Source organism: Bombina bombina, chromosome 3 (assembly GCF_027579735.1).
Source record: "Bombina bombina isolate aBomBom1 chromosome 3, aBomBom1.pri, whole genome shotgun sequence".
NCBI classification, from domain to species: Eukaryota; Metazoa; Chordata; class Amphibia; order Anura; family Bombinatoridae; genus Bombina; species Bombina bombina.
The window spans coordinates 1,028,536,775-1,028,560,891 of record NC_069501.1 but is presented as its reverse complement, the minus strand read 5'-3'; the positions used below and the strand labels follow the sequence as shown (position 1 = coordinate 1,028,560,891).

At 40.8% G+C, this 24,117-nt stretch overlaps 1 protein-coding gene across 1 annotated transcript in view; it reads right to left on the bottom strand.

Annotated features, from left to right (window-relative positions):
- The window catches only part of DAZAP2 (DAZ associated protein 2), a gene marked incomplete in the record, with an annotated part of 79,235 nt that overhangs the window by 43,003 nt on the left and 12,115 nt on the right, over positions 1–24,117 (bottom strand). Inside the window, 1 exon segment of the mRNA XM_053705528.1 lies at positions 13,166–13,287. Coding sequence (XP_053561503.1) covers positions 13,166–13,287 — 122 coding nt within the window.

The window sequence follows — 24,117 nt, the reverse complement described above, 5'->3', positions numbered from 1 at the left end:
AAGCCATCAGATCTATTTCTGGAAGACCCCACATCTGAACAACCTGAGAAAACACATCTGGATGGAGGAACCACTCCCCCGGATGTAAAGTCTGACGGCTGAGATAATCCGCCTCCCAATTGTCTAAACCTGGGATATGAACCGCAGAAATTAGACAGGAGCTGGATTCCGCTCCAAGCAAGTATCCGAGATACTTCTTTCATAGCTTGGGGACTGTGAGTCCCACCCTGATGATTGACATATGCCACAGTTGTGATATTGTCTGTCTGAAAACAAATGAATGGTTCTCTCTTCAACAGAGGCCAAATCTAAAGAGCCCTGAAAATCGCACAGAGTTCCAAAATATTGATTGGTTATCTCGTTTCTTGAGATTTCCAAACCCCTTGTGCTGTCAGAGATCCCCGAACAGCTCCCCAACCTGAAAGACACGCATCTGTTGTGATCACAATCCAGGTTATATACGATGGTGATCTAACCACCAAGTCAGAGATAGTCGAACATTGGGATTTAAGGATATTAATTGTGATATCCTTGTATAATCCCTGCACCATTGGTTCAGCATACAAAGCTGGAGAGGTCTCATGTGAAAACGAGCAAAGGGGATCTCGCGTCCGATGCTGCAGTCATGAGACCTAAAACTTCCATGCACATAGCTACTGAAGGTTCCGACAGGCTGCAACCAATTTTAAACGTCTCGTCTGTTAGATTCAGTGTCCATGACTCTGTCTATCTGTAAACCTAAAAAGGTGACCCTTGTAGAAGGAATCCATGAACTTTTGGTAAATTAATCCTCCAACCAGGTCTTTGAAGAAACAACACTAGTTGATTCATGTGAGATTCTGCAGAACGTAAAGACTGAGCTAGTACCAAGATATCGTCCAAATAAGGAAACATAGCAATACTCCGCTCTCTGATTACAGAGAGTAGGGCACCGAGAACCTTCGAAAAGATTCTTGGAGCCGTCGCTAGGCCAAAAGGAAGAGCAACAAATTGGTAATGCTTGTCTAGAAAAGAGAATCTCAGAAACTGATAGTGATCTGGATGAATCGGAATATGAAAATATGCATCCTATAAGTCTATTGTGGACACATAATGCCCTTGCTGAACAAAAAGGCAGAATAGTCCTTATACTCTTACATAACTATTCAAAATTTTCAGATCCAGAACTGGTCTGAATGAATTTTCTTTCTTTGGGACAATGAATAGATTTGAAAAAAAAAAAAAAAAACAGACCGTGTTCCTGAAACAGAACTGGCATGATTACCCCTGAAAACTGCAGGTCTGAAACACACTTCAGGAAAGCCTGAGCCTTCATAGGAGGCAAAGTTTGTAAAACTGAATTGTGGGTGTGGTGAGGGGTGTATTTATAGGCATTTTGAGGTTTGGGAAACTTTGCCCCTCCTGGTAGGATTGTAGATCCCATACGTCACTAGCTCATGGACTCTTGCCAATTACATGAAAGAAATTTGTTTAAGCACTTTATGTCCAGAATTGGGCAGAAAGTTCCCTCCTTCTTTGGGAGCACGGACAGGTTTGAATAAAACCCCAAACCTCTTTCTAAAAATAGTCACCGGGACAACTCAAGGAGGATAGATCCCGAACGCACCCTAGAAAGGCATCCCTCTTTTCTGATCCAGTAGACAGATTCAAGTGAAGGAGTCCGCCCCTTGGCAGATGAGATTTGAAGCCTTTCTTGTATCCCTGAGATACCACCTACAGGACCCACAGATCCTGTACGTCCTTGAACTAGATGTCTGGAGAGAAAAAAAAAAAAAAAAAAGACAGTCTGCCCCTTTACGATCTGATCCCGGGCCACCCCTTCATGCCGATTTGTTTTCGACAGGCTTCTTATTCTGCTTGGATTTATTCTAGGACTGAGCAGGCTTCCAAGAACTCTTGGGTTGCTCGGGCTTGGAAGAATGTTATTGTTGGGATTTGTCAGAATGAAAGGAACTAAAATTAGAAGATAGTCGTCTTAGTTTTGTACTTATCTTGCGGTAGGAAGGTACCCTTGCCTCGGTAACTGTAGAAATAATGGAGTACAGGCCTGGACCAAATAAAATCTTTCCCTTGAAGGGAAGAGAAATGAAGGAGTCTGGACTTAGAAGTCATATCCGCAGACAAGACTTCAACCATAGCACCCGGCGGGCTAGGACCGCAAAGCCAGAGGCCTTTGCATTTAGGCGAATAATTTGCATGTTCGCTTCACAGATAAAAGAAATAGCAATTCTCAGAGCTTTAATTCTGTCTTGAATATCCTCTAGGGGAGACTCCATCTCAATGAGTTCCGATAAAGAGTTGCACCAGTAGGTAGCCGCTCCGGCAACCGCAGCAACTGCCGGTTGAAAAAAAAACAAAACAAAAAAAACGTATGATTCAACATCTTTCTCAGAAAGGTTTCCATTTTCTTCTTATCCATTGGCTCTCTGAACAAAGAACTATCCTCAAGAGGTATAGTAGTACGTTTAGCAAGCGTAGAGATAGCACCATCCAACTTAGGAATGGAGCCCCACAAATCTAGTTGAGAGTCCGGGACCAACTTTTTAAAATTAAATGAGGGGGAAAAGAAAGAACCAATTCTTTCCCATTCGTTCTTAATGTTAGCCATCTTAACCGGCACAGGAAAATTCAAAGGAACTTTCCTGTCTTCGTAAACTCTGTCTAATTTAGGTATCATATGTTCTTCAGGCAGCACGGCCTCTGGAACCTCTTACGTAGACAGAACCTCCTTTTATAAAAAATTGCAAGTGCTCAATTTTAAATCTAAAGGATGGTTCATCCGCAGCAGGAGGCTTAGACGCTAAGGACTCCGACCCAGAAAGTTCACCCTCTGAAGATACAGAGGTTAACTTGTCATCGGATAACTGGGATATAACAGCTATATCCGATCAATATTTAGATTACCCCAGGTCAGGAGAGCTATGTTTAAGCTTTCTCTTGCGCTTTTTAGAGTGAGGTAATGCACTGAGGGCCACAGACACTGCCGTTTGTAACTGTGAGGCAAAGTCCATAGGAAGAGGGCCCCCCTCCAGATGGAGGATTAAATGTGCTACAGGGAACTGCATGTGGGGGCGGATAATGTAGCAAGGGTAGTAATCTCACAGGACGCAGAGTCCTGAGAGGTAGACAGCTCAGAGGGACTAAGAGCCTTAGCAGGCTTGTCTCCCTTCTTAGAAAACTGCACCTTTATACTCCCAATGGCTGGGGCACTCACCACCTCCTAGACCCAGACAGTTAACAGAGGAAACACTCTTCAGGTTCAAGTCTCAGCCGGAATGGAGGAAATTAACATAACACCTCACTTTACCTCTTCCTATCACTAACACAGGCAATGAGAATGACTGGGGGTGGAGGGAAGGGATTAGATATATATATATATATATATATATATATATATATATATATATATACACACACACACACACATACTTAGATATATATACATATATACATATAGATACATATATATATACATATATACACACATATACAGCTCTGCTGTGGTGCTCTTTGCCACTTCCTGCTAACAGGAGGTTAAATCCCACAAGTAGGGATGAAATCCGTGGACTCGTCATATCTTGTAAAAAAAAAATGAACATAGACCAGACTCGGTCACATGGAGTGCAAGACGGTACTTCTCCTGTTATTACAAGTACAGCAAGTAATAGGAGCTGTGTAACACTTTCAAAAATGAAAGTAAAATTTAAAAGTGAAACCGGTTTGTTCCAGCCAAAAACACACAGTCTATCACCCCAGGAAAAAAAAAATCACACAAAGCAGCATGTAAATAACAGAATTTATGCTTACCTGATAAATTACTTTCTCCAACGGTGTGTCCGGTCCACGGGTTCATCCATAACTTGTGGGAATATTCTCTTCCCCAACAGGAAATGGCAAAGAGCACAGCAAAAGCTGTCCATATAGTCCCTCCTAGGCTCCGCCCACCCCAGTCATTCGAACGACGGACAGGAGGGGGGAAAAAAAAAAAAAAAAAAAAAAGGAGAAACCATAGGGTGCCGTGGTGACTGTAGTTAAAGAAAGAAATTTATCAAACCTGATTAAAAAACCAGGGCGGGCCGTGGACCGGACACACCGTTGGAGAAAGTAATTTATCAGGTAAGCATAAATTCTGTTTTCTCCAACATTGGTGTGTCCGGTCCACGGCGTCATCCATAACTTGTGGGAACCAATACCAAAGCTTTAGGACACGGATGAAGGGAGGGAGTCAATCAGGTTACCTAAACAGAAGGCACCACGGCTTGCAAAACCTTTCTCCCAAAAATAGCCTCCGAAGAAGCAAAAGTATCAAATTTGTAGAATTTGGCAAAAGTGTGCAGGGAAGACCAAGTTGCTGCCTTACATATCTGATCAACAGAAGCCTCGTTCTTGAAGGCCCATGTGGAAGCCACAGCCCTAGTAGAGTGAGCTGTGATTTGTTCGGGAGGCTGCCGTCCGGCAGTCTCGTAAGCCAATCGGATGATGCTTTTCAGCCAAAAGGAAAGAGAGGTAGCAGTAGCTTTTTGACCTCTCCTCTTGCCAGAATAAATGACAAACAGAGACGACGTTTGTCTGAAATCCTTTGTTGCTTCTAAATAGAAATTTAAAGCACGTACTACATCTAAATTATGTAACAAACGTTCCTTCTTTGAAACTGGATTCGGACACAAAGAAGGCACAACTATTTCCTGGTTAATATTCTTGTTGGAAACAACCTTGGGAAGGAAACCAGGTTTAGTACGCAAAACAACCTTATCTGAATGGAACACCAGATAGGGCGGATTACACTGCAAAGCAGATAACTCAGAAACTCTTCTAGCAGAAGAAATAGCAACTAAAAACAGAACTTTCCAAGATAACATTTTGATATCTATGGAATGTAGAGGTTCAAACAGAACCCCCTTGAAGAACTGAAAGAACTAAATTCAGACTCCAGGGAGGAGTCAAAGGTCTGTAAACAGGCTTGATCCTGACCAAAGCCTGAACAAAAGCTTGAACATCTGGCACAGCTGCCAGTCGTTTGTGTAACAAGACAGATAAAGCAGAAATCTGTCCTTTTAGAGAACTCGCTGATAATCCCTTATCCAAACCTTCTTGGAGAAAGGAAAGGATCCTAGGAATTTTAAACTTACTCCATGAGAATCCCTTGGATTCACACCAACAGATATATCTTTTCCATATTTTATGGTAAATTATTCTAGTTACAGGTTTTCTGGCTTGTACCAGAGTATCTATCACAGAATCCGAAAACCCACGCTTAGATAAAATCAAGCGTTCAATTTCCAAGCCGTCAGCTGGAGAGAAACTAGATTTGGATGTTCGAATGGACCCTGTACTAGAAGATCCTGTCTCAAAAGGTAGCTTCCATGGTGGAGCCGATGACATATTCACCAGGTCTGCATACCAAGTCCTGCGTGGCCACGCAGGAGCTATCAAAATCACTGAGGCCCTCTCCTGTTTGATCCTGGCTACCAGCCTGGGAATGAGAGGAAACGGTGGAAACACATAAGCTAGGTTGAAGGTCCAAGGCGCTACTAATGCATCCACTAGAGTCGCCTTGGGATCCCTGGATCTGGACCCGTAGCAATGAACCTTGAAGTTCTGACGAGACGCCATCAGATCAATGTCTGGAATGCCCCATAATTGGGTCAACTGGGCAAAAATCTCCGGGTGGAGTTCCCACTCCCCCGGATGGAATGTCTGACGACTCAGGTAATCCGCCTCCCAGTTTTCCACTCCTGGGATGTGGATCGCAGATAGGTGGCAGGAGTGATCCTCCGCCCATTTTATGATTTTGGTCACTTCTCTCATCGCCAGGGAACTCCTTGTTCCCCCCTGATGGTTGATGTAAGCAACAGTCGTCAAGTTGTCTAATTGGAATCTTATGAATCTGGCCTCTGCTAGTTGAGGCCAAGCCCTGAGAGTATTGAATATCACTCTCAGTTCCAGAATGTTTATCGGGAGAAGAGACTCTTCCCGAGACCATAGACCCTGAGCTTTCAGGGAGTCCCAGACCGCGCCCCAGCCCACTAGACTGGCGTCGGTCGTGACGATGACCCACTCTGGTCTGCGGAAGCTCATTCCCTGGGACAGGTGATCCTGGGTTAGCCACCAACGGAGTGAGTCTCTGGTCTTCTGATCTACTTGAATCACTGGAGACAAGTCTGTATAGTCCCCATTCCACTGTTTCAGCATGCACAGTTGTAAAGGTCTTAGATGAATTCGCGCAAAAGGAACTATGTCCATTGCTGCAACCATCAACCCTACTACTTCCATGCACTGAGCTATGGAAGGTCGTGGAACAGAGTGAAGAACTTGACAATTTTTTTATACGTTTTGACTTTGACATCTGTCAGGAAAATCTTCATTTCTAAAGAATCTATTATTGTCCCCAAGAAAGGAACTCTTGTCGACGGAGAGAGGGAACTTTTTTCTATGTTCACCTTCCACCCGTGAGATCTGAGAAAGGCCAGAACGATGTCTGTGTGAGCCTTTGCCTTTGAAAGAGACGACGCTTGTATCAGAATGTCGTCCAAGTAAGGTGCCACGACAATGCCCCTTGGTCTTAGAACCGCTAGAAGGGACCCGAGCACCTTTGTGAAAATCCTTGGAGCAGTGGCTAGCCCGAATGGGAGAGCCACAAACTGGTAATGTTTGTCCAGAAAGGCGAACCTTAGGAACTGATGATGATCTTTGTGGATAGGAATATGTAGATACGCATCCTTTAGATCCACGGTAGTCATAAATTGACCCTCCTGGATTGTAGGTAAAATCGTTCGAATAGTTTCCATTTTGAACGATGGCACTCTGAGAAATTTGTTTAGAATCTTTAAATCCAGAATTGGTCTGAAGGTTCCCTCTTTTTTGGGAACTACAAACAGATTTGAGTAAAACCCCAGTCCTTGTTCCACAGTTGGAACTGGGTGTATCACTCCCATCTTTAACAGGTCTTCTACACAATGTAAGAATGCCTGTCACTTTATTTGGTTTCAAGATAAGTGAGACATGTGGAACCTTCCCCTTGGGGGTAGTTCCTTGAATTCTAGAAGATAACCCTGAGAAACTATTTCTAGTGCCCAGGGATCCTGAACATCTCTTGCCCAAGCCTGAGCGAAGAGAGTCTGCCCCCTACTAGATCCGGTCCCGGATCGGGGGCTACTCCTTCATGCTGTTTTGGTAGCAGCAGCAGGCTTCTTGGCCTGCTTACCCTTGTTCCAGCCTTGCATCGGTTTCCAAGCTGGTTTGGTTTGCGAAGCATTACCCTCTTGTCTAGAGGCTGCAGAGTTGGAGGCCGGTCCGTTCCTGAAATTGCGAAAGGAACGAAAATTAGACTTATTCTTGGCCTTGAAAGGCCTATCTTGTGGGAGGGCATGGCCCTTACCCCCAGTGATGTCTGAGATAATCTCTTTCAATTCTGGCCCAAAAAGGGTTTTACCCTTGAAAGGGATATTAAGCAATTTTGTCTTGGAAGATACATCCGCTGACCAAGACTTTAGCCAGAGCGCTCTGCGCGCCACAATTGCAAACCCTGAATTTTTCGCCGCTAATCTAGCTAACTGCAAAGCGGCATCTAAAATAAAGGAATTAGATAACTTAAGTGTGTGAATTCTGTCCATAACCTCCTCATACGGAGTCTCTCTACTGAGCGACTTTTCTAGTTCCTCGAACCAGAACCACGCTGCTGTAGTGACAGGAATAATGCACGAAATAGGTTGCAGGAGGTAACCTTGCTGTACAAAAATCTTTTTAAGCAAACCCTCCAATTTTTTATCCATAGGATCTTTGAAAGCACAATTATCCTCGATAGGAATAGTAGTGTGCTTGGCTAGTGTAGAAACTGCCCCCTCGACCTTAGGGACTGTCTGCCATAAGTCCTTTCTGGGGTCGACCATAGGAAATAATTTCTTAAATATAGGAGGGGGGACAAAAAGGTATGCCGGGCTTCTCCCACTCCTTATTCACTATGTCCGCTACCCGCTTGGGTATAGGAAAAGCGTTGGGGTGCACCGGAACCTCTAGGAACTTGTCCATCTTGCACAATTTTTCTGGAATGACCAGGTTGTCACAATCATCCAGAGTAGATAGCACCTCCTTAAGCAGTGCGCGGAGATGCTCTAATTTAAATTTAAATGTCACAACATCAGGTTCTGCCTGTTGAGAAATTCTACCTGAATCAGAAATTTCCCCATCTGACAAAACCTCCCTCATGGCCACTTCAGATTGGTGTGAGGGTATGACAGAGCAATTATCATCAGCGCCCTCCTGCTCTACAGTGTTTAAAACAGAGCAATCGCGCTCTCTCTGAAATGCAGGCATCTTGGATAAAATATTTGCTATGGAGTTATCCATTACTGCCGTCAATTGTTGCATAGTAACAAGCATTGGCGCGCTAGAAGTACTAGGGGTCTCCTGCGTGGGCAAAACTGGTGTAGACACAGAAGGAGATGATGTAGAACTATGTCTACTCCCTTCATCTGATGAATCATCTTGGGCAACTTTACTATCTGTGGCAGTACTGTCCTTACTTTGTTTGGACGCTATGGCACAATTATCACACATATTTGAAGGGGGAGACACATTGGCTTCCATACATACAGAACATAGTCTATCTGAAGGCACAGACATGTTAAACAGGCTTAAACTTGTCAATAAAGTACAAAAACCGTTTTAAAACAAAAACGTTACTGTCTCTTTAAACCCTTAACGACTGAGGACGTGCAGGGTACGTCCTCAGAAAAAAGGCAGTTAATGCCTGAGAACGTACCCTGCACGTCCTCAGTGTGGAAAGCAGCTGGAAGCGATCCTGCTCGCTTCCAGCTGCTTTCCGGTTATTGCAGTGATGCCTCGATATGGAGGCATCCTGCAATAACGTTTTTAAGTAATCCGGTGCAGAGAGAGCCACTCTGTGGCCCTCTCTGCACCGGAGATCGGTGGCTACCTGCGTTGGTGGGTGGGAGCCGGACCGGGAGGCGGGTGGCGGCCATCGATGGCCATGTGGATGTGAAGGGGGGCGGGATCGTGGGCGGGGGTGGCTGGGGGCGCGCACGGGCGCGCGCGCGTGCACGGGAGGGTGGGGGCGGGCGCGTGCACGGGGAGGGAGCGGGTGGGAACCGCTACACTACAGAAAATGGGAAATAAAAAATATATCAAATATGTCAAACAAAAATGTAAACAATAAGCAAGGTGGTGGGGGTTAGTCTGTGGGGGGTGGGGGGGGGGGGGAAAGCTACACTACAGAAAAAAAACAAAAAAAACAAAAAAAAAGCATTTTTTTATTGTAAACTGCCAGTACCCAAGATGGCCCCCAATAAGGCAGAGGGGAGGGTTAGAGAGCGGTTTTGGGGGGGATCAGGGAGGTTGGGGGCTAAGGGGGGGATCCTACACAGTAGCATATGTAAATATGCTTAAAAAAAAAATTTTTTTTTTTTTTAAAAACCCTTTTATTTTAGTACTGGCAGACTTTCTGCCAGTACTTAAGATGGCGGGGACAATTGTGGGGTGGGGGAGGGAAGGGAGCTGTTTGGGAGGGATCAGGGGGTGGGATGTGTCAGATGGGAGGCTGATCTCTACACTAAAGCTAAAATTAACCCTGCAAGCTCACTACAAACTCCCTAATTAACCCTTTCACTGCTAGCCATAATACACGTGTAAGGCGCAACAGGATTTAGTGGCCTTCTAATTACCAGAAAGCAACGCCAAAGTCATATATGTCTGCTATTTCTGAACAAAGGGGATCCCAGACAAGCATTTACAACCATTTGTGCCATAATTGCACAAGCTGTTTGTAAATGATTTCAGTGAGAAACCTAAAATTGTGAAAAATTTTACGTTTTTTTTAATTTGATCGCATTTGGCGGTGAAATGGTGGCATGAAATATACCAAAATGTGCCTAGATCAATACTTGGGGTTGTCTACTACACTACACTAAAGCTAAAATTAACCCTACAAGCTCCCTAATTAACCCCTTAACTGCTGGGCATGATACACTTGTGGTGCGCAGTGGCATTTAGCGGCCTTCTAATTACCAAAAAGCAACGCCAAAGCCATATATGTGTGCTATTTCTGAACAAAGGGGATCCCAGAGAAGAATTTACAACCATTTATGCCATAATTGCACAAGCTGTTTGTAAATGATTTCAGTGAGAAACCTAAAGTTTGTGAAAAAATTTGTGAAAAAGTGAACAATTTTTTGTATTTGATCGCATTTGGCGGTGAAATGGTGGTATGAAATATACCAAAATTGGCCTAGATCAATACTTTGGGATGTCTACAAAAAAAAAATATATACATGTCAAGGGATATTCAGGGATTCCTGAAAGATATCAGTGTTCTAATGTAACTAGCGCTAATTTTGGAAAAAAATGGTTTGGAAATAGCAAAGTGCTACTTATATTTATGGCCCTATAACTTGCAAAAAAGGCAAAGAACATGTAAACATTGGGTATTTCTAAACTCAGGACAAAATTTAGAAACTATTTAGCATGGGTGTTTTTTGGTGGTTTTAGATATGTAACAGATTTTGGGGGTCAAAGTTAGAAAAAGTGTGTTTTTTTCCATTTTTCCTCATATTTTATCATTTTTTTTATAGTAAATTATAAGATATGATGAAAATAATGGTATCTTTAGAAAGTCCATTTAATGGCGAGAAAAACGGTATATAATATGTGTGGGTACAGTAAATGAGTAAGAAGAAAATTACAGCTAAACACAAACACCGCAAAAATGTAAAAATAGCCTTGGTCCCAAACGGACAGAAAATGGAAAAGTGCTCTGGTCACTAAGGGGTTAAATTTTAAACAGGGCACACTTTTTTACTGAATATGTGAAAAACTATGAAGGAATTGTTCAATTTTAACCAAATTTTCACCACAGTGTCTTAAAGCATTCAAAGCATTGCACCCCAAATTTCAGACTTTTAACCCTTAAAATGAGGAAACCGGAGCCGTTTACAGTTTTAACCCCTCTACAGTCCCAGCTCCAGCCTTTGCTGCGACTTTACCAAAACCAGGGGGGTATACGATACCAAATGAAGCCTTCTCGGAACTTTTTCAACTACTTCCAGACCCACACACATGCAGCTGCATGTACTGCTCTCAAAAGTAACTGCGCAGTAATGGCGCGAAAATGAGGCTCTGCCTACTACAGAGAAGGCCCTTCCTGACTGGGAAGGTGTCTAAACCAGTGCCTGACGTAAAAAAACGTTCCCCAAAGATATAAAGTGTGAATTTCAACATCAAACTGTATAAAATGCCCAAATAAAGCAATCGATCTAGCCCATAAAAGTGTCTACCAGTTTTATAGCCCATATTAAGCCCTTTATTCGGTTTGAGACTAAGAAAATGGCTTACCGGTCCCCATGAGGGGAAAATGACAGCCTTCCAGCATTACACAGTCTTGTTAGAAATATGGCTAGTCATACCTTAAGCAGAAAAGTCTGCCTACTGTTCCCCCCAACTGAAGTTATCTCATCTCAACAGTCCTGTGTGGGAACAGAAAACGATTTTAGTTACTGCTGCTAAAATCATACTCCTCTCACAAACAGAACTCTTCACCCTTTTCTGTTTCAGAGTAAATAGTACATACCAGCACTATTTTAAAATAACAAACTCTTGATAGTAGAATAAAAAACTACAACTAAACACCACATACTCTTCACCATCTCCGTGGAGATGCTGCTTGTTCAGCGGCAAAGAGAATGACTGGGGTGGGCGGAGCCTAGGAGGGACTATATGGACAGCTTTTGCTGTGCTCTTTGCCATTTCCTGTTGGGGAAGAGAATATTCCCACAAGTTATGGATGACGCCGTGGACCGGACACACCAATGTTGGAGACAATTAATACACTGATTAACCCCAACTATTCAATAAACCCCCTTCAGAGAATATTAATCCTAGATCCTATCAAGGTATAAAGGAGTGTCACTGTGACCCTGTTATAGCGTTTTATGTGTAAAAAATTTTAATGATCTTACCTCCAGGATCCATGTTGTGGAACAGAACACAGCCTCTCAAGTGTGACTGTCTTATAGCAGTGCTCCTGATATGGACTTGAGTGAGAAAAAGCAGGCAGTGAAACTCGTCAACACTGATTGCTTAGGAGCTGTTAGCAGTAGTCTGGATCGTTTCGCAGAAAAAAACTTTCCCTGCATCTCCAGACTAACTTTCATCATTACTTTCACAGAGGTTGACATGACTATTTAAAACTCCAGACCTCTCTCGAAGGGCAGATACCCTTTTTCAGGACTCTCCGAATCTTCTCTGCCGCCTCCTAATGTGACGAATTGCAAAGAATGACTGGGGTAATGAGGAAGTGGGAGGGATATTTGAGCCTTAGGCTGGGGTGTCTTTGCCTCCTCCTGGTGGCCAGGTGTTGTATTTCCCAACAGTAAGGAGTAAAGCCGTGGACTCTTCCTATTTTAGGAAGGAAATTACATGTTTTAAAACATCTTTTGCATGCAGGTTTGTTGCAATGTTGTGAATAATCTCAAAAAGAAATAGGAATCGGACTTGAATGTTCCTTTAGGGTAAGTTTACATTAACTTAAACTAGCTTTATACAGGTATACCTCACTTTACAGCGCCTCGCTAATACAGTGCTTTATGGTGCTGAAGTTCAACCTCCAAGGAATTTGAAAGTGTGCTGTAATCATCGTGAGTTTGCAAGATAAGGGACAGGCACCATTTTGTTATGCGCAGTTCATTCTGTTTACAGCATTACAGTGCAATATGTTTCTCAGTGCTATAGTCTGGCAAATTTTACTACAGTAATTGTCACTATTTTACAGGTACAGTTTTTATTGAATACTGTGCTGGTGTTAAACTAAATGTAGCACTATTGCATCCCTAATATATGTTAGTTCAAACATGTTTTTAAGCTTTTAAACACACTGGCAAGTGAAAAGAAAGCTAAAACTGCCTTGTTTCACTTTATGGCGGTTTTCACTTTACAGCGGGGCTTTGGTCCCTAACCCGCTGTATGAGCAGGGTATACCTGTATTTTATTTCTAAATGCTAATGTATGGATGTGTTTTTAAGTGTGTAACTATTCTTATTTCAGAGCTCTGGGAATATCAGGAATTATATCTCCTTACTTATTATAGCATCTATTTCCTATAAATTGTTTTTATTTAAACAGTACTATTTGCCATACTGTGTGCTTTATAGTTTACCTCAGAATAAGCAGGAGGAGCATCTGTGTAGGGAGGAGCCTGTTGAAGGTGCATGCCTGGTGGGTACACAGATTGTTGATTGGGAGCCTGGTTTGGATAGGCTGGGGCAGAAGGATATTGTCCTGTAGGAAAGAAAGGACACAAAAGGTTATATTTTTGGGGCGTTTATGAATAACATTTAAATGTATCAACTAAAAATTATGGCAAACAGTAGAGGAGTTCAAGCTACGTTAAAAGGAACACTCTAGCTGACAATTAAAAATAATTCAGAGAAATTAATTTCAAATTTCATAAGCATTTTTGCAGTATATTTTAAATGAGCAAAAACTGCTTCTAGTGATGAGTAAGCACTAGACAGCTGTTACTGGGAACAGAGGGACCTGCAAAGCATTATGGCCTTAGGTAGCCTGCACTTCCATTTCATGATTAAAAGGGACTTTAAACACTTTGAGATGGTAATATATAATGATATAGCACATATTATATAAAGAAAACTCTGCAATTTACTTTCATTATTTATTTGTTCCTGTAATTCTATTCTGAAATGTTGGGCTTTTCAGTTCCTGTTAGAAATGGAATGCAGAACACCGTTATATTCTACACAGCCATTGGTTGCACACTCTAGTGACCTGCTTATAACTGTCCCCAATAGGCCACAGCAGAGAAGGTAGCCTAAGTTACAACATGGCAAATTTTAGAGTCTATAAAACAATGGAAGCTAACACTTATTTTGTCAATAATTAAACAGATAATAAAACTTTAAAAATAAATCTACATGTTATTCTCAGATTAATATTCTTTGAATGCATCATTCTATTTAGCCAGTGTTGTAGTGTCCCACAGATGTGCAAGACCTCATCTACTGAATGTCTACTCTTGCTAACATGCAAATCACTAAGGGGGAAAAAAAAAAAAAAGACCTTAAATTGGAGAAATTTAAAGAAATTATATCCAAAAGTAAAATTACATGCTAGGACTTCTCTTATGGACAAAATGAGCCAAAAAGTGCTTTTCTGTCCTAAAGTCTGACTACTTAGCTTTAAGTAATGTAAATAAAAAAAAAAAAAAAAAAAACAGAAAGCAAATACTTGCAAATAAACAGTAAAGTACATCAATAGCTATATAGAGGTCCCTTGCTCTGAGGCAGAACTTATTTCCCCTTTCTGCAATGAGACACTTTTAGTGGAGATTTTTTTTCTGCTGGTCATTCTGAAATTAAATTTTAAATTAGGCAGTTGCACTAAAGCACGTGCTCAATTCCAATGTGTTTAATAACTGGAGAATAAAGCAATTTTAAAAATTGTATAATATAATCGCAGCAGATGCAAATTAGCTGCTGAGAAAGAAAAAACATAATTTATGTAATAATTACCTAATACATTAATTTCTTTCATATTGGCAAGAGTCCATGAGCTAGTGACATATGCGATATACAATCCTACCAGGAGGAGCAAAGTTTCCCAAACCTCAAAATGCCTATAAATACACCCCTCACCACACCTAAAATTCAGTTTAACCAATAGCCAAGTAGTGGGGTGATAAAATAAGGAGTAGAAAAGCATACAAAAATGAGGAACTGGAAAAATAATAGTGCTTTTATACAATAAAATCATAACCCCCATAAAAAGGGTGGGCCTCATTGACTCTTGCCAATATGAAAAAAATTAATCAGGTAAGTTCTTACATAAATTATGTAATTGGCAAGAGTCCATGAGCTAGTGACGTATGGGATAGAAATAACCAAGATGTGGAAGTCCACAGAAGAGTCCCTAGAGAGGGAGGGATAAAACATCACCACCACCACCACCGCTATTTCCACTGAGAAATTAAATCCACGCAATAATTAAGTTTCTCAAAAAAACTAAATCAAAACCGGTAGAATCAAACTGAAACAGCTGCCTGAATTTTTCTACCAAAGACTGCTTCAGAAGAAACAAATAGATTAAAATGGTAAAAAATAAAAGTATGCAAAGAAGACCAAATTACTGATTTGTAAATTTGATCAACCTAAGCTTCATTCTGAAAAAGCCCAAGAAAAGGTGACTGAGCTTAGTAGAATGAGCTGTAAAACTCTGAGGTGGAGCCTGCCCTGCCTCAAAATAAGTCTTGAAAAACAAAAACTTTAATCAGGATGCCAAACAAATGGCAGAGGCTTCCTAACCTTTTCTGGAACCAGAAAAACAGCAGATAGACTAGAAGTCTTCTGAAATCCTAGTAACCTCGATATAGAATTATAAAGTTCTTACCACATCCAAAGGATGTAAAGAACTCAAAGAATTCTTTTAGGATTAGGACACAAAGAAGGGACACCAATTTATCTACTAAATGTTGTTAAAATTCACAACCTTAGGAAAAAAGAAGTCCACAAAACAATTTATCTAGATGAAAATAAATCAGATAAGGAGACACACGAGAGAACTGATAAATCAAACTCTTGTAGTCAAAAGAAACAACACTTTCCAAGAAAGTAGATAATCTCCATATATAGGCTCAAAAGAAAAGAGCCTGCAAAACCTTAAAACCAAATAAGACTCCAAAAAGGAGAAATTAATAAATGAGCAGGCTTGATACCAACCAAAGCCTGAACAAAAAACAGTGAATATCAGGAAGTTAAAAATTTGCAGACAAACTTATCCAAACCATCCGGAAAAACTGTAAAATCCTAGGAATTCTAAAAGAATACCAAAAGAATTATGAGAAGAACACTATAAAAAATAGGTTTTTCCAAACCTGATAATACATGTTGTTCCTTGAAACAGACTTATAAGCCTGCAACATAGCGATAGAAAATGAGTCAGAGAAACTTCTATGACTAAACACTAATCAATTTCCCTACCCCCAAATTAGTAATTTGAGATCCCGATGGAAAAATAGCCCCTAAAACAAGAGGGCTGGCCAAAAAGTGATGGCAACTGGACATCCGAACAAGATACACATACCAAACCTGTGAAGCCATGCTGATGCTATCAGAAAAACATGACACTGTTCCAATATGATCTTGAAAATCACCTTTAGAAGAAAAAAAAAAACAAAGGTGGAAAGATGTAGCCAGGATGCAAAACCTAGACACTGCTAATTTATCCACCATCTCCACTTTAGGATCCCTGGACTTGAAAAGGTACCTGGGGAATTGAGAAAACACATTTGTATAGAGACACCACTCTCCCGGATGTAAAGACTTACGGCTGAGATAATCCACCTCCCAAATGTCTAAAATCATAGAAAATAGACAGCAATTAAGAAGTATCTTTAATACGTTCTTAGATGGAATTAATCTCCTAAGGAACTACAAGTCCCTATTGTTGACTGACATATACCACAGTTGTGATATTGAATGTCTGAAAGCAAAAAAATAAAAAAAAATTTCTCAAAAAAATAAAAAATAAAAATATGCCAAGCCTGAAAGAGCTCTGAAAAATAGCACGGAGTTCCAAAATACCGATTGGAAACCTCTCCTCTTGAAGACCCTCAGACAGCTCCCCAACCTGTAAGACTTGCATCCATTAAGAATACAGTCCAGGAAGGACGAACAAAAGAAGGCCCCCTGAATAAAATGATAGACTAATCACCAAAACAGGGAGAGTAGAGTGTTAGGATTTAAAAATATCAACTGTAATATTTAAAAACAAACCCTGTATCATTGATTCAGTATGCAAATCAAAAAGAGATCTCAGATTAAAAACGAGCAAAGGGAACCACACCCGATGCAGCAGTTATGAGACCTAAAAACTTCCATGCACATATCCACTGAAAGAAAAGGTTCTAGACTAAGTTAGACAGGCTAACGCCACTTACAATTGACTTTTGTCCGATAAAGACAAAAGACATGAACACAGAACCTATCTAGAAACCCAAAAAGAAGTGATCCTTGTCTGAGGAATCAGAAAACTCTTTGGATAATTAAATCCTCTAACCATGTCTTGAAGAAACAAAACTTAGTTGATTCATGAGGGATTCCACAAAAAGAAAAACATAATTTATGTAAGAACTTACCTGATAAATTCATTTCTTTCATATTAACAAGAGTCCATGAGCTAGTGACGTATGGGATATACATTCCTACCAGGAGGGGCAAAGTTTCCCAAACCTTAAAATGCCTATAAATACACCCCTCACCACACCCACAAATCAGTTTAACGAATAGCCAAGAAGTGGGGTGATAAGAAAAAAGTGCGAAGCATATAAAATAAGGAATTGGAATAATTGTGCTTTATACAAAAAAATCATAACCACCACAAAAAAGGGCGGGCCTCATGGACTCTTGTTAATATGAAAGAAATGAATTTATCAGGTAAGTTCTTACATAAATTATGTTTTCTTTCATGTAATTAACAAGAGTCCATGAGCTAGTGACGTATGGGATAATGACTACCCAAGATGTGGATCTTTCCACACAAGAGTCACTAGAGAGGGAGGGATAAAATAAAGACAGCCAATTCCTGCTGAAAATAATCCACACCCAAAATAAAGTTTAACAAAAAACATAAGCAGAAGATTCAAACTGAAACCGCTGCCTGAAGAACTTTTCTACCAAAAACTGCTTCAGAAGAAGAAAATATATCAAAATGGTAGAATTTAGTAAAAGTATGCAAAGAGGACCAAGTTGCTGCTTTGCAGATCTGGTCAACCGAAGCTTCATTCCTAAACGCCCAGGAAGTAGATACTGACCTAGTAGAATGAGCTGTAATTCTCTGAGGCGGAATTTTACCCGACTCAACATAGGCAAGATGAATTAAAGATTTCAACCAAGATGCCAAAGAAATGGCAGAAGCTTTCTGGCCTTTCCTAGAACCGGAAAAGATAACAAATAGACTAGAAGTCTTACGGAAAGATTTCGTAGCTTCAACATAATATTTCAAAGCTCTAACAACATCCAAAGAATGCAATGATTTCTCCTTAGAATTCTTAGGATTAGGACATAATGAAGGAACCACAATTTCTCTACTAATGTTGTTGGAATTCACAACTTTAGGTAAAAATTCAAAAGAAGTTCGCAACACCGCCTTATCCTGATGAAAAATCAGAAAAGGAGACTCACACGAAAGAGCAGATAATTCAGAAACTCTTCTAGCAGAAGAGATGGCCAAAAGGAACAAAACTTTCCAAGAAAGTAATTTAATGTCCAATGAATGCATAGGTTCAAACGGAGGAGCTTGAAGAGCTCCCAGAACCAAATTCAAACTCCAAGGAGGAGAAATTGACTTAATGACAGGTTTTATACGAACCAAAGCTTGTACAAAACAATGAATATCAGGAAGAATAGCAATCTTTCTGTGAAAAAGAACAGAAAGAGCAGAGATTTGTCCTTTCAAAGAACTTGCGGACAAACCCTTATCTAAACCATCCTGAAGAAACTGTAAAATTCTCGGTATTCTAAAAGAATGCCAAGAAAAATGATGAGAAAGACACCAAGAAATATAAGTCTTCCAGACTCTATAATATATTTCTCGAGATACAGATTTACGAGCCTGTAACATAGTATTAATCACGGAGTCAGAGAAACCTCTATGACCAAGAATCAAGCGTTCAATCTCCATACCTTTAAATTTAAGGATTTCAGATCCGGATGGAAAAAAGGACCTTGTGACAGAAGGTCTGGTCTTAACGGAAGAGTCCATGGCTGGCAAGATGCCATCCGGACAAGATCCGCATACCAAAACCTGTGAGGCCATGCCGGAGCTATTAGCAGAACAAACGAGCATTCCCTCAGAATCTTGGAGATTACTCTTGGAAGAAGAACTAGAGGCGGAAAGATATAGGCAGGATGATACTTCCAAGGAAGTGATAATGCATCCACTGCCTCCGCCTGAGGATCCCGGGATCTGGACAGATACCTGGGAAGTTTCTTGTTTAGATGAGAGGCCATCAGATCTATCTCTGGGAGCCCCCACAATTGAACAATCTGAAGAAATACCTCTGGGTGAAGAGACCATTCGCCCGGATGCAACGTTTGGCGACTGAGATAATCCGCTTCCCAATTGTCTACACCTGGGATATGAACCGCAGAGATTAGACAGGAGCTGGATTCCGCCCAAACCAAAATTCGAGATACTTCTTTCATAGCCAGAGGACTGTGAGTCCCTCCTTGATGATTGATGTATGCCACAGTTGTGACATTGTCTGTCTGAAAACAAATGAACGATTCTCTCTTCAGAAGAGGCCAAAACTGAAGAGCTCTGAAAACTGCACGGAGTTCCAAGATATTGATCGGTAATCTCACCTCCTGAGATTCCCAAACTCCTTGTGCCGTCAGAGATCCCCACACAGCTCCCCAACCTGTGAGACTTGCATCTGTTGAAATTACAGTCCAGGTCGGAAGAACAAAAGAAGCCCCCTGAATTAAACGATGGTGATCTGTCCACCACGTTAGAGAGTGCCGAACAATCGGTTTTAAAGATATTAATTGATATATCTTCGTGTAATCCCTGCACCATTGGTTCAGCATACAGAGCTGAAGAGGTCGCATGTGAAAACGAGCAAAGGGGATCGCGTCCGATGCAGCAGTCATAAGACCTAGAATTTCCATGCATAAGGCTACCGAAGGGAATGATTGTGACTGAAGGTTTCGACAAGCTGTAATCAATTTTAGACGTCTCTTGTCTGTTAAAGACAAAGTCATGGACACTGAATCTATCTGGAAACCCAGAAAGGTAACCCTTGTTTGAGGAATCAAAGAACTTTTTGGTAAATTGATCCTCCAACCATGATCTTGAAGAAACAACACAAGTCGATTCGTATGAGACTCTGCTAAATGTAAAGACGGAGCAAGTACCAAGATATCGTCCAAATAAGGAAATACCACAATACCCTGTTCTCTGATTACAGACAGAAGGGCACCGAGAATCTTTGTGAAAATTCTTGGAGCTGTAGCAAGGCCAAACGGTAGAGCCACAAATTGGTAATGCTTGTCTAGAAAAGAGAATCTCAGGAACTGATAATGATCTGGATGAATCGGAATATGCAGATATGCATCCTGTAAATCTATTGTGGACATATAATTCCCTTGCTGAACAAAAGGCAATATAGTCCTTACAGTTACCATCTTGAACGTTGGTATCCTTACATAACGATTCAATAATTTTAGATCCAGAACTGGTCTGAAGGAATTCTCCTTCTTTGGTACAATGAAGAGATTTGAATAAAACCCCATCCCCTGTTCCGGAACTGGAACTGGCATAATTACTCCAGCCAACTCTAGATCTGAAACACAATTCAGAAATGCTTGAGCTTTCACTGGATTTACTGGGACATGGGAAAGAAAAAATCTCTTTGCAGGAGGTCTCATCTTGAAACCAATTCTGTACCCTTCTGAAACAATGTTCTGAATCCAAAGATTGTGAACAGAATTGATCCAAATTTCTTTGAAAAAACGTAACCTGCCCCCTACCAGCTGAACTGGAATGAGGGCCGTACCTTCATGTGAACTTAGAAGCAGGCTTTGCCTTTCTAGCAGGCTTGGATTTATTCCAGACTGGAGATGGTTTCCAAACTGAAACTGCTCCTGAGGACGAAGGATCAGGCTTTTGTTCTTTGTTGAAACGAAAGGAACGAAAACGATTGTTAGCCCTGTTTTTACCTTTAGACTTTTTATCCTGTGGTAAAAAAGTTCCTTTCCCACCAGTAACAGTTGAAATAATAGAATCCAACTGAGAACCAAATAATTTGTTTCCCTGGAAAGAAATGGAAAGTAGAGTTGATTTAGAAGCCATATCAGCATTCCAAGTCTTAAGCCATAAAGCTCTTCTGGCTAAGATAGCCAGAGACATAAATCTAACATCAACTCTAATAATATCAAAAATGGCATCACAGATGAAATTATTAGCATGCTGGAGAAGAATAATAATATCATGAGAATCACGATTTGTTACTTGTTGCGCTAGAGTTTCCAACCAAAAAGTTGAAGCTGCAGCAACATCAGCCAATGATATAGCAGGTCTAAGAAGATTACCTGAACATAGATAAGCTTTTCTTAGAAAAGATTCAATTTTTCTATCTAAAGGATCCTTAAACGAGGTACCATCTGACGTAGGAATGGTAGTACGTTTAGCAAGGGTAGAAATAGCCCCATCAACTTTAGGGATTTTGTCCCAAAATTCTAACCTGTCAGGCGGAACAGGATATAATTGCTTAAAACGTTTAGAAGGAGTAAATGAATTACCCAATTTATCCCATTCCTTAGCAATTACTGCAGAAATAGCATTAGGAACAGGAAAGACTTCTGGAATAACCGCAGGAGCTTTAAAAACCTTATCCAAACGTATAGAATTAGTATCAAGAGGACTAGAATCCTCTATTTCTAAAGCAATTAGTACTTCTTTAAGTAAAGAGCGAATAAATTCCATCTTAAATAAATATGAAGATTTATCAGCATCAATCTCTGAGACAGAATCCTCTGAACCAGAAGAGTCCAAAGAATCAGAATGATGGTGTTCATTTAAAAATTCATCTGTAGAGAGAGAAGATTTAAAAGACTTTTTACGTTTACTAGAAGGAGAAATAACAGACAAAGCCTTCTTTATGGATTCAGAAACAAAATCTCTTATGTTATCAGGAACATTCTGCACCTTAGATGTTGAGGGAACTGCAACAGGCAATGGTACATCACTAAAGGAAATATTATCTGCTTTAACAAGTTTGTCATGACAATTATTACAAACAACAGCTGGAGGAATAGCTACCAAAAGTTTACAGCAGATACACTTAGCTTTGGTAGATCCAGCAGGCAGAGGTTTTCCTGTAGTATCTTCTGGCTCAGATGCAACGTGAGATATCTTGCAATATGTAAGAGAAAAAACAACATATAAAGCAAAATAGATCAAATTCCTTATAAGACAGTTTCAGGAATGGGAAAAAAATGCCAAACATCAAGCTTCTAGCAACCAGAAGCAAATGAAAAATGAGACTGAAATAATGTGGAGACAAAAGCGACGCCCATATTTTTTGGCGCCAAATAAGACTCCCACATTATTTGGCGCCTAAATGCTTTTGGCGCCAAAAATGACGCCACATCCGGAACGCCGACATTTTTGGCGCAAAATAACGTCAAAAAATGACGCAACTTCCGGCGACACGTATGACGCCGGAAACGGAAAAGAATTTTTGCGCCAAGAAAGTCTGCGCCAAGAATGACGCAATAAAATGAAGCATTTTCAGCCCCCGCGAGCCTAACAGCCCACAGGGAAAAAAGTCAAATTTTTGAGGTAAGAAAAAATATGATAATTTAAAGCATAATCCCAAATATGAAACTGACTGTCTGAAAAATAAGGAAAGTTGAACATTCTGAGTCAAGGCAAATAAATGTTTGAATACATATATTTAGAACTTTATAAATAAAGTGCCCAACCATAGCTTAGAGTGTCACAGAAAATAAGACTTACTTACCCCAGGACACTCATCTACATGTTTGTAGAAAGCCAAACCAGTACTGAAACGAGAATCAGTAGAGGAAATGGTAAATATAAGAGTATATCGTCGATCTGAAAAGGGAGGTAAGAGATGAATCTCTACGACCGATAACAGAGAACCTTATGAAATAGACCCCGTAGAAGGAGATCACTGCATTCAATAGGCAATACTCTCCTCACATCCCTCTGACATTCACTGCACGCTGAGAGGAAAACCGGGCTCCAACTTGCTGCGGAGCGCATATCAACGTAGAATCTAGCACAAACTTACTTCACCACCTCCCTTGGAGGCAAAGTTTGTAAAACTGATTTGTGGGTGTGGTGAGGGGTGTATTTATAGGCATTTTAAGGTTTGGGAAACTTTGCCCCTCCTGGTAGGAATGTATATCCCATACGTCACTAGCTCATGGACTCTTGTTAATTACATGAAAGAAAGTCCATATATTTGAATACTGCTCTTTCATATGTATGTAAGTATTGGGTACTTGAAAAAGCACGTCTAATCACCTATAAGGAACTCAAGACGCTGCTCAATTAAGCAACCTCGGAAGGATGAAAGGCTGAATGGACTTCGGCAGGAATCGAACCTGCAACCCTCAGAGCTCAGTCACAGTGCATTAGCATGCTGAGCTATCTGTCCGACTTTAATAAAAGAAAAGTTTAAGCTAATACCAAGATACCATCCAAATAAGGAAGCCCCACAATACCCTACTGTCTGAAGACAGAAAGAAGGGCACAAGAACCTTTGAAAAGATTCATAAAAGCAGTCACTAAACCAAATGGAAAGCGACAAGTTGGTAAAGCTTAAAAAGAAAATCTCAGAATCCACAAGTGGTCTGAATAAAATAAAATATGAGGATAAATATCCTAAAAAATGGAGTGGATATGAAATGGCCTTAACAAAAAGGCATAATAGTCCTTATATTCGCCAACTTAAAAGTGGAGATTCTAACAAAAACAGAATTTATGTTTACCTGATAAATTACTTTCTCCAACGGTGTGTCCGGTCCACGGCGTCATCCTTACTTGTGGGATATTCTCTTCCCCAACAGGAAATGGCAAAGAGCCCAGCAAAGCTGGTCACATGATCCCTCCTAGGCTCCGCCTTCCCCAGTCATTCGACCGACGTAAAGGAGGAATATTTGCATAGGAGAAATCATATGATACCGTGGTGACTGTAGTTAAAGAAAATAAATTATCAGACCTGATTAAAAAACCAGGGCGGGCCGTGGACCGGACACACCGTTGGAGAAAGTAATTTATCAGGTAAACATAAATTCTGTTTTCTCCAACATAGGTGTGTCCGGTCCACGGCGTCATCCTTACTTGTGGGAACCAATACCAAAGCTTTAGGACACGGATGAAGGGAGGGAGCAAATCAGGTCACCTAGATGGAAGGCACCACGGCTTGCAAAACCTCTCTCCCAAAAATAGCCTCAGAAGAAGCAAAAGTATCAAATTTGTAAAATTTAGTAAAAGTGTGCAGTGAAGACCAAGTCGCTGCCTTACATATCTGATCAACAGAAGCCTCGTTCTTGAAGGCCCATG